At 38.4% G+C, this 18,426-nt stretch overlaps 2 protein-coding genes across 2 annotated transcripts; one reads left to right on the forward strand and one right to left on the reverse strand.

Annotated features, from left to right (window-relative positions):
* Window positions 1-11,338: 11,338 nt before the first annotated feature.
* LOC147153075 (trypsin) lies at window positions 11,339-14,692 on the reverse strand. Its single transcript, XM_086044881.1, has 5 exons — window positions 14,630-14,692; window positions 13,417-13,576; window positions 12,479-12,620; window positions 12,148-12,414; window positions 11,339-11,530 (listed from the first exon to the last, which is right to left on the reverse strand). The coding sequence occupies exons 1-5, from the start codon at window positions 14,682-14,684 to the stop codon at window positions 11,339-11,341; spliced, it is 816 nt and encodes a 271-aa protein (XP_085901007.1). The 5' UTR covers window positions 14,685-14,692.
* A 1,249-nt stretch (window positions 14,693-15,941) lies between these two features.
* Window positions 15,942-17,964, forward strand: LOC147153076 (trypsin). Its single transcript, XM_086044894.1, has 5 exons — window positions 15,942-15,993; window positions 16,518-16,683; window positions 16,828-16,966; window positions 17,061-17,321; window positions 17,812-17,964. The coding sequence occupies exons 1-5, from the start codon at window positions 15,942-15,944 to the stop codon at window positions 17,962-17,964; spliced, it is 771 nt and encodes a 256-aa protein (XP_085901020.1).
* The last annotated feature ends 462 nt before the right edge of the window (window positions 17,965-18,426 follow it).

Below are 18,426 nucleotides of genomic sequence, written 5' to 3' on the forward strand. Positions count from 1 at the left end.
AGATGAGGGGGTTGGATATTTTTACTTATTTGTTCAAACCCCCCAAAACTTTTTTTTTTTGATGTTTTAGGTCATTTGGGTGTCACAATGAGCTTCTAGTTATGCTGCTTTTCTGCAAAGAGGATTGTCTTTACTCTTCGAGTACCATTGTTAAGTTGGACCTTGACATCACACCTAATGTATCTCAGGTTGTACTTGACAAAGCATGAATGAAGTGTATCTCTTCAGCTTATACCTGTATACTTTTGTGTCCAATCACTTGCTTTTGTTGCATATTGATTGCCTGGACTCGCAACTAATCACTGGCTAAGAGAAGAGAAGACAGCAGTTCTCCTATGGTGCATGAGAATAAGGTGTAATGTGTCTCTGCCTTCTTCAGCTAAATGTGCATCTTATACCTGCGGGTCATGAGAGCAGAAATGACTCTGTTAGGTTCAATTTTGGTTCCTTCTTTTAAAAAAGATATTGCTTTTACAACTAGCAGAAAAGGCTCGTCCCTTTAGCTGAGCAATCAAGACTCTCAAGTTCAACGCGAAACCTCCTTCATGTTCCCACCTTCAAGTTATAATAATATTCAGCTCACCTGTACAGGGAACACTTTTGCATCTTTTCATGTGTTTTTGTAATCTGCAGCTCATACACAACACTGCGATCAATGTATTTCACTCAACAACTTTGACACGCTTGTTTGAGTAAATTTCCTTTGCCCAAATCCACTGAAGATTACAAATTAAAATTCTGACTGAGTGGTTGAACTTCAAAAAGGGAGCGTCAACGTCACTGTCCAAATCTTGCACATCGTATGTCCAGGTTTGGAATGTACTGTAATGGCTTACTTTGAGTGGCAGTATCAATTTTACACAAAGCAAATGAGAAGTTCACATTGTCCTGTCTTTTCTTTTGCCTCACACAGTTCCAACTTGTTTTACAGTTGTCAGAACAATCATGCGTACTTTGTCAACATAACACTTTGCCCAACTTCTTAAAGTGTTACAAATGGTTTAATCAGCGTTTGTACGACAAAACATTTCATTCTTTGTCTGAACACTTAACTGCGCTGCATTATTCAGTGTGGCTACATGTTCTTCTCCTATGTACTGTATGATGTGGCATGTGCACCGTGCAGAGACTTGATACTCAGGGCAGCATGCACAACTTTAAGAGTCGTCATTGCATAAACATTTTATTATCATCCTATATTCAAGCACATTTGATCGGAAATAGGCGTTGTGAAGGAGAAAGTGATAGTAATTCACAAACAAATAGTCAAAGTCCCCATGGCGATGTTGGCCTTGGAACAAACTAATTATGATCTTTTGGACCAGTGAATTTAATTGTAAATTTGTTCAGTCTTAATGTTGGTGTTTAGTAATTCATTGAGGGGACATTTTTAGAATCACTGGGATGCCAAGTGCTGATATTCAGGATTGAATAATCAGAGTGTATGATACTGTATTGTGTATTTTTCCTACATTGTGAAGAAACATGAATGTGGAAATTTTATTGTTGCATTTTATGAACATGGAGCATGTTATTTATTTGCCACTTTGATAGCATATACTGAGCATGGGGACAACATCATAAAACACTGTGCATAATAAAGTCATTGGAAAGAGCAGCTTGGCAAACTGCTGATGGAATGCGAAAGACTGAACATTTGTGACACGCTGGCAATGTAAACTGTATGATTGGAATGGGTTCCGTGTCATCTACAAAGTTATAGCAAATATTTTGTTTTTTTTTTCTATATTATGAACCAGTTGGGGTATGTAGATTAGACCCTGTAACTAACCCTGGGGAAACACATCATGCAAACTCAAATATCAATTGGTGTAAGATTTACTCAGGATGTGGAATCACAGTATTTAAAAAAAAAAGGCAAAATCTGTTTTTCCATTTGTGTAATAACAGAATGCGTTCAACTAAGCAAGCACTGCCGATGATTATTATGCATACAGTAGGTATGCTGCCCAAAAAAAAAAAAATATATATATATATATATATATATATATATATATATATATATATATATATATATATATATATATATATATATATATATACACACACCTGACTACGCTCATCACCCACTTCACTGGTCTCTTCTTCAAAAGCAATATATATACTGTGTATATGCACAAGTATAGAGTACATTGGGAAAAGCTCTTCGCAGTTCTAAACCATTGCAGATAATCAGTAATCGTGTTGTTAAATGGGTTCTTCCATCAAAATCTTATTAGATTTGTGCAAGTGTATGTAATGTTGTGCAAATTTTATGTGTTGCTGAGTATTGCACACTCCAGGCTTAAACCACCAGGTGCATCAGCGCTTTGCACTGCATTACCATCCCAATGGTCTCATCCTGCTCATAGATTACGGTATGTCCTTTGAATTGATGTACCTAATCAGGCCAGACCTTTATTTGTCTCTATGTCAAAAAGATGCATGCTCAAACGATGCCTTCGATGTGTACGTTAGTTGTACTTACAGCCTCACAATCCCTCAGCTTGTTTTATGTTAATTTATTGATCAACACTTATGTATTATGGCCTTTTTATTGTTTATTATTTTTATTATTATTTATTGTTTATTGTTTGTAAAGTGCTTTGTTACAGCTCCAGCTGTTATGAAATGCGCTATATAAAAAAAATTGTATTGTATTGTATTGTATTGATGAAAAACTGTGCCCCACCCAGCATTTAAGTTGCCCGTTTCTGTTTGTTTGTTTTGTTTTGTTTTCACATTTACTTTTGTGCGACACATCAGTTAGCTGATGTGTTCACGACCGTTAAGGCTCAATCAGAAACAACCGGAAGGGAGAAGTACATAGTCTATCTTAAAAAGCTACAGTCGGGACAAGTGTCGAGTCACTCAAAAATGTGATTTGTTATTTCTTTAATATTGTTTTGTCAATTTGATCAAATTGCTGTTAAAACATGTTTTTCGCACATGCTTATTGCCGCTATTGTTTACGAGCTCCATTTCAACTATGTTGCCAAGTCTTGATCTTGTTTACACGGTATCTGCCTCTTCCTTTGTTGGCTGTATCATCGGGGTATTACAGGAAGTAAAATAATGTAGAGGTGGACATTTTTACTCCTTGACTTGTTGAGACAAAATCCATCCGCCTTACCAAAGTGGGCTGCCGGCGGCTTATCAGCAATAGCTTGTCCACGGAACAAAGCAATGGCTCCCTTTGATGGCGGCCCAACGGAGGGAAACATGATTAAAGTGTTCTACTTTCTGTCAATTCTCTCAGGGGAAACTTGATAAATCTACTGAGTGAGAGAAAGGACAAGGAGGGGATGGGAGCATTTTCCAAATGTATTTTGACATTCCTTTCAGTTACATGTTTAAACAGTGGACCAAAGGTGGGGTCACCTGACTACATTTGACAACTTAAGAACAAACGAGTATCTCTCTCATCTCTGTTCTCTATCTGTCATGGAAATTGACCAACTGTTATTTGCAATTACCGTAGGCTTCCTACATCTCATTACTCATCACTCGCCTTGTTCTCCTGCCTAAAACCATTTCCAGCTGTCTTACGCTTTAAGGTTTCATCACACGCCTGCCAGAGTCTGTCTAATGCAAGTGTTTACCACTTTCATCCAAGTGAACTGTCAACGTGACTATAGGCTCTCTTCTCTGTCCTCCACCAATCAGACAAGCTCACTTAAATAGGTGTTTCGCTATTTCAAAACAAAAACGCTTTTCAGTGATCTCCATCCAACACAGCATCTGAAGTAGCTCAGATTAGCTGTCAGATGCGGATATTTCTTGTGTTCTCTCCTTTCTACGGAGCTGCCATAGTGCCAAGGTATGAGAAAAAACTGAAGGTGCAGATTAGTACCGTAAACTAGGGGTATACATATTACAAAAAATTCCCAGTCCGTTAATCGCCTGCAGCCAGGGTTCCATCTCTTCCGTCTGTTTAGCCGCCTTTTTGTCCGGCCGGACCAATTAGTAATCGCCTATAGGCCGAGAGACTACATTCCATCCCACAACAGCCCAAATGCCCTCTTCCACCTGTGGGAGTCGAGGAAAATAAGAAAAGGAAGAAAACTCAACCAACATGTGAGTTATACTGCGCTTTGCACTGGACTTGCATTGGGCACCAAAACAGGGCCCAATATATTGGTTGTTGGTTATTGAGATAATAGCAGTAACCATGATTGTATTGTCAACAACTGGTGTACTATCAACAGGATTAATGCCACTTACTACTAAAAATAATGAATTTAAAGTCAATGAGATGTTGTCGCAGCTTCGGAAGTGGGACCACTTATGACCAGAGTTTGTGATGTACTGTATGAGATTTGTCTGAAGCAACCAGGAGGTCTTTTGTATCTGTCACCTGTGCTCTCTCAGTACTATGACCCATTCCAAATCCTGACTAAACATCCTCAAATAAATCATTGTTTTGCAGAAATTCTGAATTTTGGGCAACCGTTTTCTCGAGAATGTTGGACACGAAAGGCTGATTAGATAGTGGTCCGTAAAGCCTTTTAATTTAACTGTTAAGATACTTTAATGAGTACAGCCACGATTGCACCGTATTACACTCCCAGTCCCCACTTTGCTGCAGTGTCCGTCGTTTTCATAGCCAAGAGCGCAAGAGTAAATACAGGAGCCCCTCTTTCACCTCATTTGATGCAACCTGAACAGAGAATCTTGTGTACATGAGTGCAAAGGTCCCTGATAGAACACACATTCAGCCACAACTACACCACATGGGTCTTGTTCCGCGGTCACGCTGGAATAGACAATAACCATGTTCAAACTCAGTGTTTATTATTCAGATGAACACTGCACAGTAGTGAGTCGGATTGCATGTAGCTAGGATGTATTTCAGTAGCGGCTCCAGGCATCTACAGTACATCATTGACCCTAGATGTGATAGTTAGTGCTTGTTAATTTATGAAGCACTGTTTCACATGTCACACAATTCTGCTGGGCCTGAGTGTTCCAAATCATTTCTGCAAGCCTATAGAAAAAAATGAGGCGGGAATATTCTTGAAGTCAAATATAAACTAATTATCAATCAAATTAAATGGACGCAGTGTCTCAAACACAAAGCTGCTGTTACACTGGTCTTAAAACATAAAACGACAAGCACATTTTTATTTTAGCAGTAAAAGCAGTGCGGTCAGAAATCTGTGCAAGTATATTCTTCATCCATTCTTTTTCATATTTCAAAATGTCATTTAATGATGGAAAGTAAGCACAGTCTATCCAGTTCTGGAAGCAAAATAAAAGAGTGTGTATGTGACCAACCTTCAAAAAGACAGAGACAGCTGAAAATCAAAGGCTTTAAAGGTAGTGAAATGAACCTGCAAGGACTTGTCGGATTAAAAATCAAGGCTGCTCCTATCCATTAAGCTAAAAAATCTTTTGAGCAATGGACACAAAATTCATGTTATATTCTGGAAAAGAACTCTCCCCAAAATATTCTCCACTCTGATAATTGCTCAGTAGACGGTTACATGGTAGATTGTATTTAGAAGAATTAACAATATTTCCAAGATAACCTTTTTTTAAGAATAGCTAGTTCTTTTTTTTTTTCTTCTGAGCTTCACTTTTTTTAAAATTTGTCATCAAGAATGATCATGTGCAATAATCAAAACAAACAGCATGGTAACAAGTAAATATTCCATTTAAATGGAAGCTATCGTCGTGGTGAAACGAGGCATGCGGGCATATACGGTATGTCCTGCCTAAGCAGGCAGACCTGCTGTCCTAGATTCAGGGAAAAAGGCCTCCTGGCTGAAGCCATGTTGACAAATTAAGATGAAGAATCACTAACTAAATGAATGCACGTCCTCGGGGAGAGCAGGGAATGAAAAGAAGTGGACAGCATAAATGGAAAAAAGAATAATAAAAAAAAGCTTGTCTGGGACATTGAATGGATCTTTGGTTTTGGAGGACAGAATAATAACCAAGTCACGTTTTTGTCCCAGCGTTTGTCATTCCTCAGAGTATCAACTTGTAAAGTATCCCGACTTTGCCCTCTTTCTCTCGCACTCTTTCTCTCTATCTTTAGCATGACTATTTCGGATTGATTTGATTTTAATTTCCTGATGTGTGACATTCTGGCACATGAATAATACTTTGGGCTTTTTCATGAAAAAAAAAAGAAAAGGGCACAAGAAGTAAATGCCCCAGCAGGCTTTTACCTCAGCTGCTTTTTCCATTATGTGTGCTTAAATGATCAAATGCCTTCCTAGTGGCTTTAAATAAGTCATGCATGTTAATCCCATCCTTTTTTAAATTTTTTATTTTTTTTAAAAAGCACTTACTCATTAGTGTTTTGGTCTTGCAACATATATGTTTTGGGTTAACCTGCAGAAGATTATATTGGACGGTGCAGTCACAATTTCCATTTGTTTACACCCATGAAATGTAACTTTTGACTCTCCATTACTATCCAGAATAGAAACTTGGTTATGTGGAATTTCCCATGCTGAAGTAGGCCAAGCATGTCTCAGGTCGGTCTATGCATCGATTTTGCAGGAGGCAGCTAATCGTCAAGTCAGTGCATGTTTGTAGTCTGCTCGTTACTTGAGAAGGCCTAAAGTGGGGACAAGGTGCCGCACAAGTGACAATATGCGTGCAGAAATTATTCACATTTTAATATATTGTAAACTTTTATTTTCCCTTCTGTGAAGAAATTGAATAATTTCAAATGTAAAACTGACTTGTAAGATGTTAGACATTGGTGGTTTTAATTCTGTTAGTTAATTTTACACTCATTAAAATGACGAATGGGGTTTTACTTGTATGGGGCTTTCCCACCTTCAACGAACTCAAAACACTTAACAATGTCTCCTCATTCACCTAATGATGATGTAGCATCAGGAAAAACTGTGGGGATGAAACCCACAACCTTCCATTTGGGAGATGACCACTCTACCACCTGAGCCATGCCGCTCTTACTTACAAACAAATTCAACTTTTGCCTGCATTGGTGATATTCATATGAGGCTAATTTGTATTCAACAAGCAAACAGTTGACAAGACAGACTACAATAGAGCGTTGCATTAATAAGGGTCAACGTGACCTGGTATTATATTAGTTCTTGTCATACTGAACACAACTGATGTCGGTGGCCTCCTCTTTTGAAGAATGAAGCCAGTGTCACAGTTCAAACTACTGGGAGATGCTTTTCAGGGAGTAATTATGTGTATGGTGAGCACATAGAAAAGTTCTGAGCTATGAACTCAAGTATGTCAAGGGGTTCCCCTGAGAAAAAAGCTTCTCTTGCCGAAACAAAAGACCTCTGCTTACACGTAAGCAGATCCGTAAAATCACAAAATGCCAGATCAATCAACCAGACAGGGGACTGACACTCTCAGTGACAAAAAAAAAAAATGGGGGCAACTAGTGCAACAAGAGAGGCTGCTAAACCAGGTCATCTACTCATGAGTGATACCTTGCAGTTGTTGAAATCAGATGTCACCTTTCTGAGGCACTTACTGATGGAATAATTGCATATTATTGTATATATGTGATCATATGAAAACACATTACTTGCTGTAAAATGATTTGAATTAAGATACGCCCACAAACTCAGACACTGACCCATTCACCATTGTAGACATACTTATGACTTGACTTATGACATGACCGAGTCAAAATGATCCATAACCTACTACAAATGCAAAACACATTATTTATGAATATATTGAGAATTATTTTTATATGTACCGTATAACACCGTAAGCTGGTGTAACTTGCATGACTGCATCAACCTATATAGCACAATACAACAAAACAAATGTTTTGTAATTACCCTACTCTGATGACTTGCACTGAATGGAACCAGCCAGGGACGCATAGTCCGGACAGTAGCTGCTGATAGCCAGCCTCAAGCAGATTTGCAGCAACAACAATCCGCCCATTCGCTCCATTCGGCGCGTATAAAACAAGTCAACTTTTTTTGCACAGTATGCTAATGCTAACAATATTGCTGGCCGCCGAGTGAACAGAATGCTGTGGCTGTGTGTGACTTATTACCCGATGCTGATTGGCTGATGCGAGGCGATACGGAAAAAAGGTTAACTTGTTTTATACGAGCCGAATGGAGTGAATGGGCGGATTTCCGGTGCTTCGCTCCGTGTCCCACAGCTCCAAACGCATCATTCCCGCACACAACCGCGCCCGCCCGCGCGAACTGCATGGACGGCAATTCAAACGCGCCGTCAGAAATGCCCCCCAACGCAGTTGGTGTGAACGTAGCATAAACGTAGCAATACGTAGTAGTGGGGACAGATGATAGGCTAGCGATCTACCCACAATGCCTTTGCGATCGACCAGTCGATTGCGATCGACGAAATGGACACCCCTGACATATAGTATTAACCACCCCATATTAGTTATTATTCTGACTTCAATCTTAATAAAGGGAACAGAAGGGACACATAACGTGGGATGACCTTGGTGCGATGAAAGCGACTGTCTCCCATTTTGCAAAAGACAAGTTCTGACTCTGGTTGTGTTCTTTATCTCCTGTCTCGAAATAAAGAGACAGGTGCATGTCTACTTGGGAATATCTGTAATTCTACTGGATAACTTTAACACTTACTTGTCAATATCAAAATCACCATATATGAAAACAATTTTGTCACCCTTATTTGAGAACATACTCTCCATCCATTCCTTGAATTGATCAATGTTTGTCCCTGGTGCTCTATATATACAACTGACAATAACATTCTTTTTTTTTTCCTTATGTATTTCAATAGTTATGCATTCTAGTAGGTTGTCAATCACAGTTGTCATGTCTTCTAATACTTTGAATTTCAGGTTTTTTTTCTATGTATATACCCACTCGTCCACCACCTTTGTTATTCCTATTAATATTCCTTAACTCATAGCCTTCTAGCTCAAAGTCCATTCCTTTATTCATACTAATCCAGGTTTCTGATATAACAATAATGCTGAATGGTTGTGTGAATGTCTGTAAATATTCCTTGATGTGATTGAAGTTGGCATAGAGGCTTTAGCTGTTGAAATGGATTATCGATAGTTTGATATTTGATGCTATATTCTGGTTGAACTGTTCATCACTGTAGTAAGTGCAATCATTGTTAAAGCTGTTGAAGAAATTTGTATCCGGGTCTATTTTCTGTTGTACTTCCTGTGAATTGTGTTCAGTGCATGGATTCAAAAATTATCTTTTCCAAATGTTCATAATCGGTTCTTTTCTCAGTTAAGCAATGCATAATACTTTTTCCAGACGAAGATGAGTGTAGTTTTCCGATGTGTGTCATAGTTGTGCATAGATGTTTTTTTTTTTTTTTAGCTCATAGTCCCTGCTGTATCATTTGTACGTCTCCAATTCCTCCAGACGCCTGATAACCAGAACTTTCTCTTGTGGGCCGTTAAGCTTTATTAATACTTTACAGTTGGTCGTCCACAAATTCATTATTTTCCCTTGCTTTCTCAAAAAGTGAGCTTTTTTGGCTATATCGGTATTGGACTTTGTGAGATGGTCGTTCATGAATACATTTGTTCCTTTCAGTTTTCTCCCCTGCTTCAATAGAGCAGCTTTGTGCTTCCTATTAATGAATCTGAGAATAATTGGCGGTTTGTCAGTGGCGCTTTTCTCGTGTTAAATGTTTTATGTTCCCAATCACTTGTCAACTTCAAATCTTAATCTGAGATGGCTTTATGTGTCCCTAAATGCATTTTTGATTCTGATTTTAAGAAACTATTTTTTTCTAGCACACCAGCTTTTTGCAATATTTCATTTTTTGTTTTTAAATTTAATCTTGAAAAGCTCAATCTGGATTTGAGAATTCCAGGTGCTCTCCATCAGGAGGCAACGCCTGTGTTTGCCTAATGATAAGTGTGCCCCTGATGGTATATTGTCCTTTCCTGTAATGCGCTAGGTCGGCATTGCAAATAAGAATCTGTTCTCAATTACCTTACTTGGATATATAAAGTTTAGATGAATTGGGGCGAAAAACAATTACAAGCCACTTTAGTAATTACAAATGAATGGCAATGAAAATGTAATTCCAAGTGGCATGAGATGTGTCCCGGATTCCCCAACAATATGATGAACTCTAAAAGCTAGTGATCAGGGATTACCATGGCAATGACAGAAGTTATTCTCATTATTACAAGATGGTGTATCATCGAAAACCAAAAGTTCTTATTTTAAAGTGAGATTTGTAGATTAGGACTACTTGGTATTGTAGGTTTATATCTTTGTCGGCTGAGTCTCAATGTTTAGTGGCCTCAAAGCCATTAAACAAATTGCTCAGAGGGGAAGACAGATTGTATGCATATTTCATGAGGGCATTAGACTTTTGGCAGCTGTCAGTGACCAGGACGAACATTCTATTCTGGAAGGTAGCTTTTACAAAAATCCATGATTTAGTTTGTCTTTGATACATGCATTAACTGCACTTTCCTCAAATTCGCTTTTCTTAACAAACTTCAGTATTTCAAGGGAAATCACTTTTTTTTGATACTCAACAACATGGCATGATGAGTAATTTATTTAAGTGTACCAAACGTGAAAGTACAGCCGTTTATCATTACATTGCTTCATTCATGTTACATACTCACTGTTTAAATAGTACAGTTAGTGCACATTGCAGCACAGGAAATTGGCAGTTAAAATGCATCTTAAAGAAGTTTAAATGTGCGCCATCTTGCAAAAACAAAAAAAAAGCGGTATTTACTGCACCACAACACTAAAAAGGACATGGGAATGACAGGAATACCGTAAGCACATCTAAAAGCCATATGCTTGTATTAGCATTAATATGTCATCGCATAACATTGTCATATTGTTGCTAACTCTTGTCCATAGATACCAAAAGCTAACATGGTAAGTGATTGTATTGCAGTTGCACATTTTCATGCTCACAGCAATTTAAGTAGTTTTTCAGGAGGTTGTGAAGTTCTAACTCAGAACATTTAAAACAGCAATATGGCACCTCGTTATTGATAAATTGCTATATGACTAGTAAAGCAGAACCTCCAAAGTCAAGCACACAAAATTGATCAAAGTTGGAGTTCAAAAAGCTGCTTTGAAATTCCAACAACTAGTCAACCAGTGCCTTGGAATAGGTTATGTTTGACTTGGGACATTCCATAGTAAAGAAATCTCAAAATTCTTCCTTTAACACATTATCAATTATTATTTGAAGGTGCACAAAAAGACATTGTATTTCACTCATTCACTGCCATTGACGTATTTATTTGTCTTTTCACAGTAGTACCATTCAATCACAGGAACTTATTTATATATATATATTTTGTTTATATTTTTTTCAAACATTAGGGTAAAAGAGGGTCTGAAAATGTCTGGCAGTGAATGAGCTAAGCAGTTGTGCTAATTCTTTGATTCTTGTTACATCTGGCGGAATAGCTAAATATTGTCTCATCTATCCACCTGAGGTACTTGGACACATCAGTGTAGACTCCGGGAAACTGGGCATCAGCACACCCTTTCCCCCAGGACACCAAACCGTAGATGCGGCCGTCACATACCAGTGGACCCCCAGAGTCTCCCTACATGGGGAGGGAAGAGGAAGAACAAAATAGAAATATTGTATATTCTGGATAAGCACTACTCAATACATGTACAAATGAGTGTATATTTTATTATTATACTGCAAAATGTGGTTATCAAAGGACTCCAGTGTCTTTTGCCCACTTGATACAGATTTTTTAATGGTTAGTGGACAGTAAGGAATCTGTATCAAGCACTGTTTAATCTTAAAAGAATTAGTGGGGCACCAACCACATGGGATAAGCCTATTGTACATTCCCTGTATAAACTACTCTATGCTCTTATGGTAAGCCTTGTGAAATGATTTTGAAATTGTTTCTTTCAGCAACCTCATATATACGACACAAGTCATTTGTGGTTCATTACAAAACTTCCCAAGTGGAAAAAAAGCTATTTCAGCAGGCTGATTGTGGCCTCCTGTTGCTAGGCAGATCTCAAAATCCAGTGATGGGCCAATGTTTGTTTTGCTCATTTGTAACAGTGTACCCCAACGTTACTTGTGAGCTTCCCAAAAATACTGAATATAAATGCATTTGAAATATTTTCACCGTAACTCACTTTGTTTAGTAAGTATTTTTAACAAGTGCAATTAAGATCACTGTCAGTATACAGTCACCTGACAAGCATCTTTCCCGCCAACACTGTAGCCCGCACAGAGCATGTTTTCTGTGATGTTGCCGTTGAAAGAGTGACTGCTGTTGCATTTTTGGGAGGAGATGATGGGCAGCCTGACTGTGCGCAAGGTGGAGGGTATCTGGCCTCCACGTGGGCTGGTGTAGCCCCAGCCAGATACGCGGCACAGCCTGCCCTCTGCAACGGAGGCCCCCTGCCTGGGCAACAGGGCGATGGAAACAAAGCTGTTCAGATCAACCGGGCCCCTCAGCTGGAAGGAGAACTTGGGTCAGCACTTGGTAAATGTCCATCTTGTCAGTTTTGTGGGGCCTAACCTTTATGAGCATGATGTCATTGTTCTTTGTGGAGCTCTTGTACTCAGGATGAGGCACCAACAGCTTGGGCAGTATTACCTGCTCAGTGCCCTCATGTACGATTAGAGAGTAATCTCCAGCCACTATCATCATTTTATTGACTCTGTGGAAAGTATGCAACAAAAAAAAGGTGGAGCAATGGATGTGGGTACTACTATTACTGTAGTATAACGTACTTGTGAATATGAGTGCTAGAAATATACGTTTCTTTTCTGGGAAGCTGGCTCAAATTTTGGGTATAATAGCTGAAATCGGTTTGAAATTCCTTATTGCTGTTCTAAATGGTCAAATGTTTAAATCTCACTGAAATTGAAATGTCTGAATTCAAACACTTTATATGTTCTTGTTTATTTGTATGAAAGGTGGTCAAATACATGTGTTCAGCACTGTACGATATATCGTCACATTCCTAAAATAATGGCTAGAGTATTTCTTTCCCAGAAACATTCAAACTAGACCAAATACTGTACTGATATATTGTATTCATTAATAATGAATACTATTAAGAATTTTGCATGATCTGTTCAATTGAGAATGTGGGAAATTTTAGCAGAGCATTTGAGGAGATGAGGGGTCAAGTGGCTGCACGAAATAAAATCATCTGATGTATAGTCTATTTCAAAAATGTATCTGGATCCAGATTTTATTTTGCGCAACCACAAAACAAAATAAAATTGAGTAAAAACGAAATAAAATGGAGTAAATTTAACAAAAACTTTTGTCAGTGTATGTTATTTTCAGTTTGTTTGTTGCCATTGTATAATCATAAGCTTTCACCGGAACACCCTGACAAAAAGTTTTAAATTTGGACTTTGAACAAGTTTCAGTGTTATTTTGACTTGTCAATACAAGAAAAAAGTATTTTACAAAGAAAAAACTAAAAAAGAAAAGCTGCTTACCCGATATCACAATGTGCTGCTGTGATTACCCAATGCTTATTTATTAAGGAACCCCCACAGAAATGTCGACGATCTGTTGTTTGTATCGACACGATGTATTTGATGGAGTGTGGAACTGGTGCATATCCTCCCACAATGCGTCCCTGTAAGATGTCTTGACCTGTGACATGCACCCAAATTTAAAGATGAGAGCATTGTACATAAGATCCTTGCAAACGGCAAGCAGAGAGAACACAAGGGGACGGACAGTTGCTTAGCACAAAAAAGACTCACTAAAAATAATCTAGGGCAATGTCTTCAGTTTGCTAAACACAGACAACAAACAAACAAGCAATTGAAAAATGTTATGTTGTCTAGTGAGCCCGGAGTGATGCTGCCACAGAAATAATGGTGGCTTTGATTGATTGGAGCGTTTGATCATCTGTTTCTGTTGATGTTTCATGAATACCAAACACCCAACCATCCGATACTTATTATTATTATTATTATTATTATTATTATTATTATTACATCTAGCAATCGTTTTCTGTTTTGTTTTTGAATTCAAATTAATCAGTGCTGTTTCGTAACAGATCCTCAGTCATCTGGAGCTTACTACCAGTCTCCTTTTACATCGTGACATAATGGTCCGGCACAAGAGCCGCGATGGCTTCAATTACTTTCATTGATGCTGCGCTACACTTTCATTTGTCACGCTTATTGGCCCCTTTGAAAGTGGAAATCTGCTTTAAACACAGCTGGGCAGGTATGGTTGCAGATATGATTGCTGTGATGCAGCACATTTTGCTACTGTTAAACATGGGGCTCACATATAAACTGTGGAAATGATCAATAACACAGGCTATCGGTAATATGTAATATACAGTATGTATGTACTGTAATATGTCAAAGCATTTTACCAACGTGTCACTTATCCATTTAAAACAATATAAGACAACCTTTTGGGGTTTAAAAGTGTTTGGTTTTTTTGTCTAACCATGTAGGTGTTGAACATTTACAATAAAAACTGCTTATTTGTATTCTTTTCTGCCCGTACAATATTTACAGTATGAAACACTTCAATCAAAATCCTGTTTTTGACTGGTGTTGTGCGTCATAACTTTGAATAACCTTCTTATAGCATCACCAAGGCATGCAGCCTCACTGACAGTAAAACCCTTTCATTTGTACAAAACACGTTTTTAACTGAATGAAAATAAAGATGCTTACTTACAGCCGGCAGTCAGGATGTCCAAAAGAATACAGAGCAAAATATACACCAGGTCCATAGTGAAACAGTGGGAACGGGCCATTTGCATGTGGTGTTTTGTCTATGCCCACGACCCGTCCAAGGTTAACGTGCAAGCATCTCACCTACGCTCTCAGGTTTCTTTTAGTTTCAATTTCAGTTTCCATGGTCACCTCTATGTTCTTAACTTGAGTAATAATTGAAGTGCCTACAGTATGGCTTACCTCTTCTATAACCTGCTCATGCCAGTGGCCCTCATTGGGTTGGAATGGGAGATGATATGATTTATTGTGGCCAATCCTGTTTTGATTTGCTACGTGCTGCGAGTCAATTGACAACATTGAGCTGAGATTGAAGCTCTTCATCTGTGACAATGCAACGTACGGTGTGACTGCCTCACAGTCTCCTTTCCTTTCCGCATGGGTTGAGGGTTCGGAGGGCCGGGCTGAGGGTTGCTCACATGTGGGTCAGGTCTCACCACATCCTACCCTGTGTGGATTGATTGAGCTCAGTTATGGCTATTTTGCACATTTTGGATCAAAATCAACTAAGTCATTCCTGATTTTCATTTCTGCAAAGTTTGTCAAGACCGACTACACAAGAGAAAATACTTTTTGAAAGTCATTCTGTGTAGCAAGGCTCAGGAATGGCACAATGCATACAGCACATCAAATTTAAAGGTGACCTGCTGGCCAAATCATGTGACCTACAGAGGATCATTCACCTCTCCTGCTTCTGTTAGTTGGATTGTTCTTATTCTCATTATCCTTGTTTCCAGTGATACTTTTTCAAGATTTCTATATACTAACGCTTTGTTTGAAAAGCAAGTGCTTCTAACCATTGTGACGGGCCTACACGCCCCATAATGCTAGAAGAAAACTAGCACAAATATACAATACAAGAGCTGTGAACATCTAGTAGGTCAAATTCATTGTTAAAGAAAATCTTTTTTTTTTCAAGGATTTGGTTACAATATAAAAGACAGCCTTGTTTGTTGGAGAAACTTGGAAGGTTGTCGTCTTTCGGGCTACAGGTGAGTAACATTTCAAATAGACTGCATGTCAAGAAGTGCTTTTATGATGTGGCAGGGTTATAGCAACCAATAAGATGTAACTAACAAACTATGTAATGTTTAATTACAACTTGTAAATCATGATGAGCATATAAGCAGAGTCTTACGAGTCTTGAGGAAAAATCTTAATATTATCTTCACTTATCCGAGCAGTGCTGAGCTGCATGAGGAATTAACTGCCTAATAAAGATGTTGATTTCTGTTTTTACAGGTGAAAAATAAAACATGTTTCTGCTGGGGAGATCTGTGCTAATACTTTTGGCTTTTTGTGTAACAGGTAACTTCTGCTTGCTCTATTTCTGCCAATACCTTTAACATAAAATCAAACGTATTCAAAAAATATATGTATAAGTGTCAGACAGTTATAGTATTCGATTTCCTAAATGCCTTCCTTTATCTTACTGTTGTCAATGTTAATGACATGAAATCTGCTGTCATTTTTTTTCTCTTTGTATAAGAATTGTTTAAGTATACTTTAGCTGTTGGTAAGCAAAAAGTTTTATATCAGATGTGCACTGCACAACTGTCAAAACTGACCATTATTATCCTTGTAAAGTAACACATGAGTCAGTTTATATTTGAAATATTTCCATTTCTAATGGTAATTTTTAAAAAACTACGGAACCTTTATGATTAAAATATTTCAAGAAAAATTGGATTTCACACCTTTGAAGATATGTTGTCGTAGCATAAATTCTCCACATCACTGGGCCATAAATCAATTTTGCACCCTTAAAAGAGCTCAATCCAAGGACTGTCCACCACATGCTTGACATTGAGCCTTTTCCTCATGGCCTACAGAGACATTCACAGAAAGGATTATTGGTGGTTATGCGGTCCTTCCGTACTCCATCAAATTTCAGGCATCTCTTCAGTATCGAAGTGTGCTGAAGAAATGGAAACATTACTGTGGAGGAACGCTGGTGCATCCCCAATGGGTGGTGTCTGCTGCCCACTGCTGGAAACCGTGAGTACTGAGCAACAGTGGACGAAATGGAAAAATTAAATGTGGTCACCAAAATGTCATAAAAAACAACAACATAATGCTACTATTAGTATGCTGTAGAATAATTGTATCGTAACACCGCTGTGCGTTGTGTGGGATTTCAAGGAGCAACATAATGAGGGTGGTGTTAAGTGAAGACAGTCTATCCAAAACAGAAGGATTTGAACAGATCTTCAAGGTCTCCAAGATTTATGTCCACAAGTTCAGCTACAAGACATTCGACAATGACATCATGCTAATTAAGGTAGTAGAGGTTGAACAAACTGTAAAATGTGTAGTCCATCCAGATCCACAATCGCAACGGTCCGACTCTGTGTGTGACTCTGTATATGTTCTAGTTAAGCGAACCTGCAATGCTGAATGCCAATGTTCAACCGGCCAAGCTGCCAGACCCAAAAAGCCCTGAGCCCCAATGGGGTGATCTATGCACCGTGAGCGGCTGGGGTGTGATGTCACCATACAGCTTCATCCTCTCCCCTGAGCTGCGGGCTGTGGATGTGAAAATCATGGCTTCCTGCATCTACTACTACTACTGGATCAAAATCACTCCAAACATGCTGTGTGCGGGATCTCAAATGGGGGGCAAAGATTCTTGCCAGGTGATGGAAATTGCATCGTCATATGATGTGTATGTTTTTTGTAGCCTCGTGTCTTCCATGTACTTGATATTCAATTTCTTCATGAAGACAAGGAAAATGTAGCTTTGTGCATTCAAAATCAACAAATGGTTAGCACGGAACCTACAAAATCCAGCGTAGGGCTACTGCACCTTAAAACGTGTTTTGTTTTCTCCTTAATTGAGATAACTTGTTGTTGTGATTTGGGCTAAACAAATAAAAGTTGATTTGATTTTGATTTTTTTTATATCCCATTTATCAGAACTACATCCAGTTTTCTTTGGGTGGGCAGAGCTTGTCCGTGACACCTCTCACCCAGTCTCTCTCTCTCTCTCTCTCTCTCTCTCTCTCTCTCTCTCTCTCTCTCTCTATATATATATATATATATATATATATATATATATATATTCACCAAGATTCACCAAGTAGTAGTGATGACATCCAAAATATCTTATGTCTGCTTTGTCCACAGGGCGACTCAGGTGGTCCCCTCATCTGCAATGGCTTCCTGGAGGGCATTGTGTCCTGGGGTATCAGCTGCGCCAACCCCTACTTCCCTGGAGTCTACACTAAAGTGAGGAACTATGTGCCTTGGATCAACTGGATAATTGAAAATGAAAAGTAGGCAGGCGGCTTGAGTTGGATCATTAGAGTCAACAATAGGATTTATCACTGACCACAACATGCAGCATCATGACAATCAATATGGATTGTGGAAACAAAGTTAAATGAGCTTCATGTTGTTTTTTTAACTGTATACTGACAGTTTCAACAGCATTCAAATGCAGATTTTGCTATTTCACAAAGCTTCGCAAATGTTTAATATGTGAAGTCTGTGGCATTACACAATTTCCTTTCTGTCTTCCAATTCAAGTTGTTTGTCCAAATCTGTCTTGTAGATGGTTTGATTTTTAGTAAATTTCTGAAAACGCACACCGCATATTCTCGTTTGACTGTGCTAGTGTATATTGTAACAGAAAACGGCTTTTCATTTCTAGTGAATGTCATTCTTATGGATAACAAAAGTGTTTACAAATTTTGATAAAACCTTGGATGTGAAAAATTCCCCAAATTATTTGTTCTGCTT

The sequence above is a fragment of the Filicampus tigris genome, chromosome 1, assembly GCF_054856515.1.
Source record: "Filicampus tigris isolate MCC_2025a chromosome 1, RoL_Ftig_1.0, whole genome shotgun sequence".
Taxonomy (NCBI): domain Eukaryota; kingdom Metazoa; phylum Chordata; class Actinopteri; order Syngnathiformes; family Syngnathidae; genus Filicampus; species Filicampus tigris.

Coding starts and splice junctions, on each gene's coding strand:
- LOC147153075 (XM_086044881.1), bottom strand. CDS start 14,684: ATGGACCTGGTGTATATTTTGCTCTGTATTCTTTTGGACATCCTGACT. Junction 12,621..13,416: donor GCAGCACATTGTGATATCGG/GTAAGCAGCTTT, acceptor TACTTTCCACAG/AGTCAATAAAATGATGATAG. Junction 11,531..12,147: donor GCGGGAAAGATGCTTGTCAG/GTGACTGTATAC, acceptor CTCCCCATGTAG/GGAGACTCTGGGGGTCCACT.
- LOC147153076 (XM_086044894.1), top strand. CDS start 15,942: ATGTTTCTGCTGGGGAGATCTGTGCTAATACTTTTGGCTTTTTGTGTA. Junction 15,994..16,517: donor TTTGGCTTTTTGTGTAACAG/GTAACTTCTGCT, acceptor CATGGCCTACAG/AGACATTCACAGAAAGGATT. Junction 16,684..16,827: donor GCTGCCCACTGCTGGAAACC/GTGAGTACTGAG, acceptor TGGGATTTCAAG/GAGCAACATAATGAGGGTGG.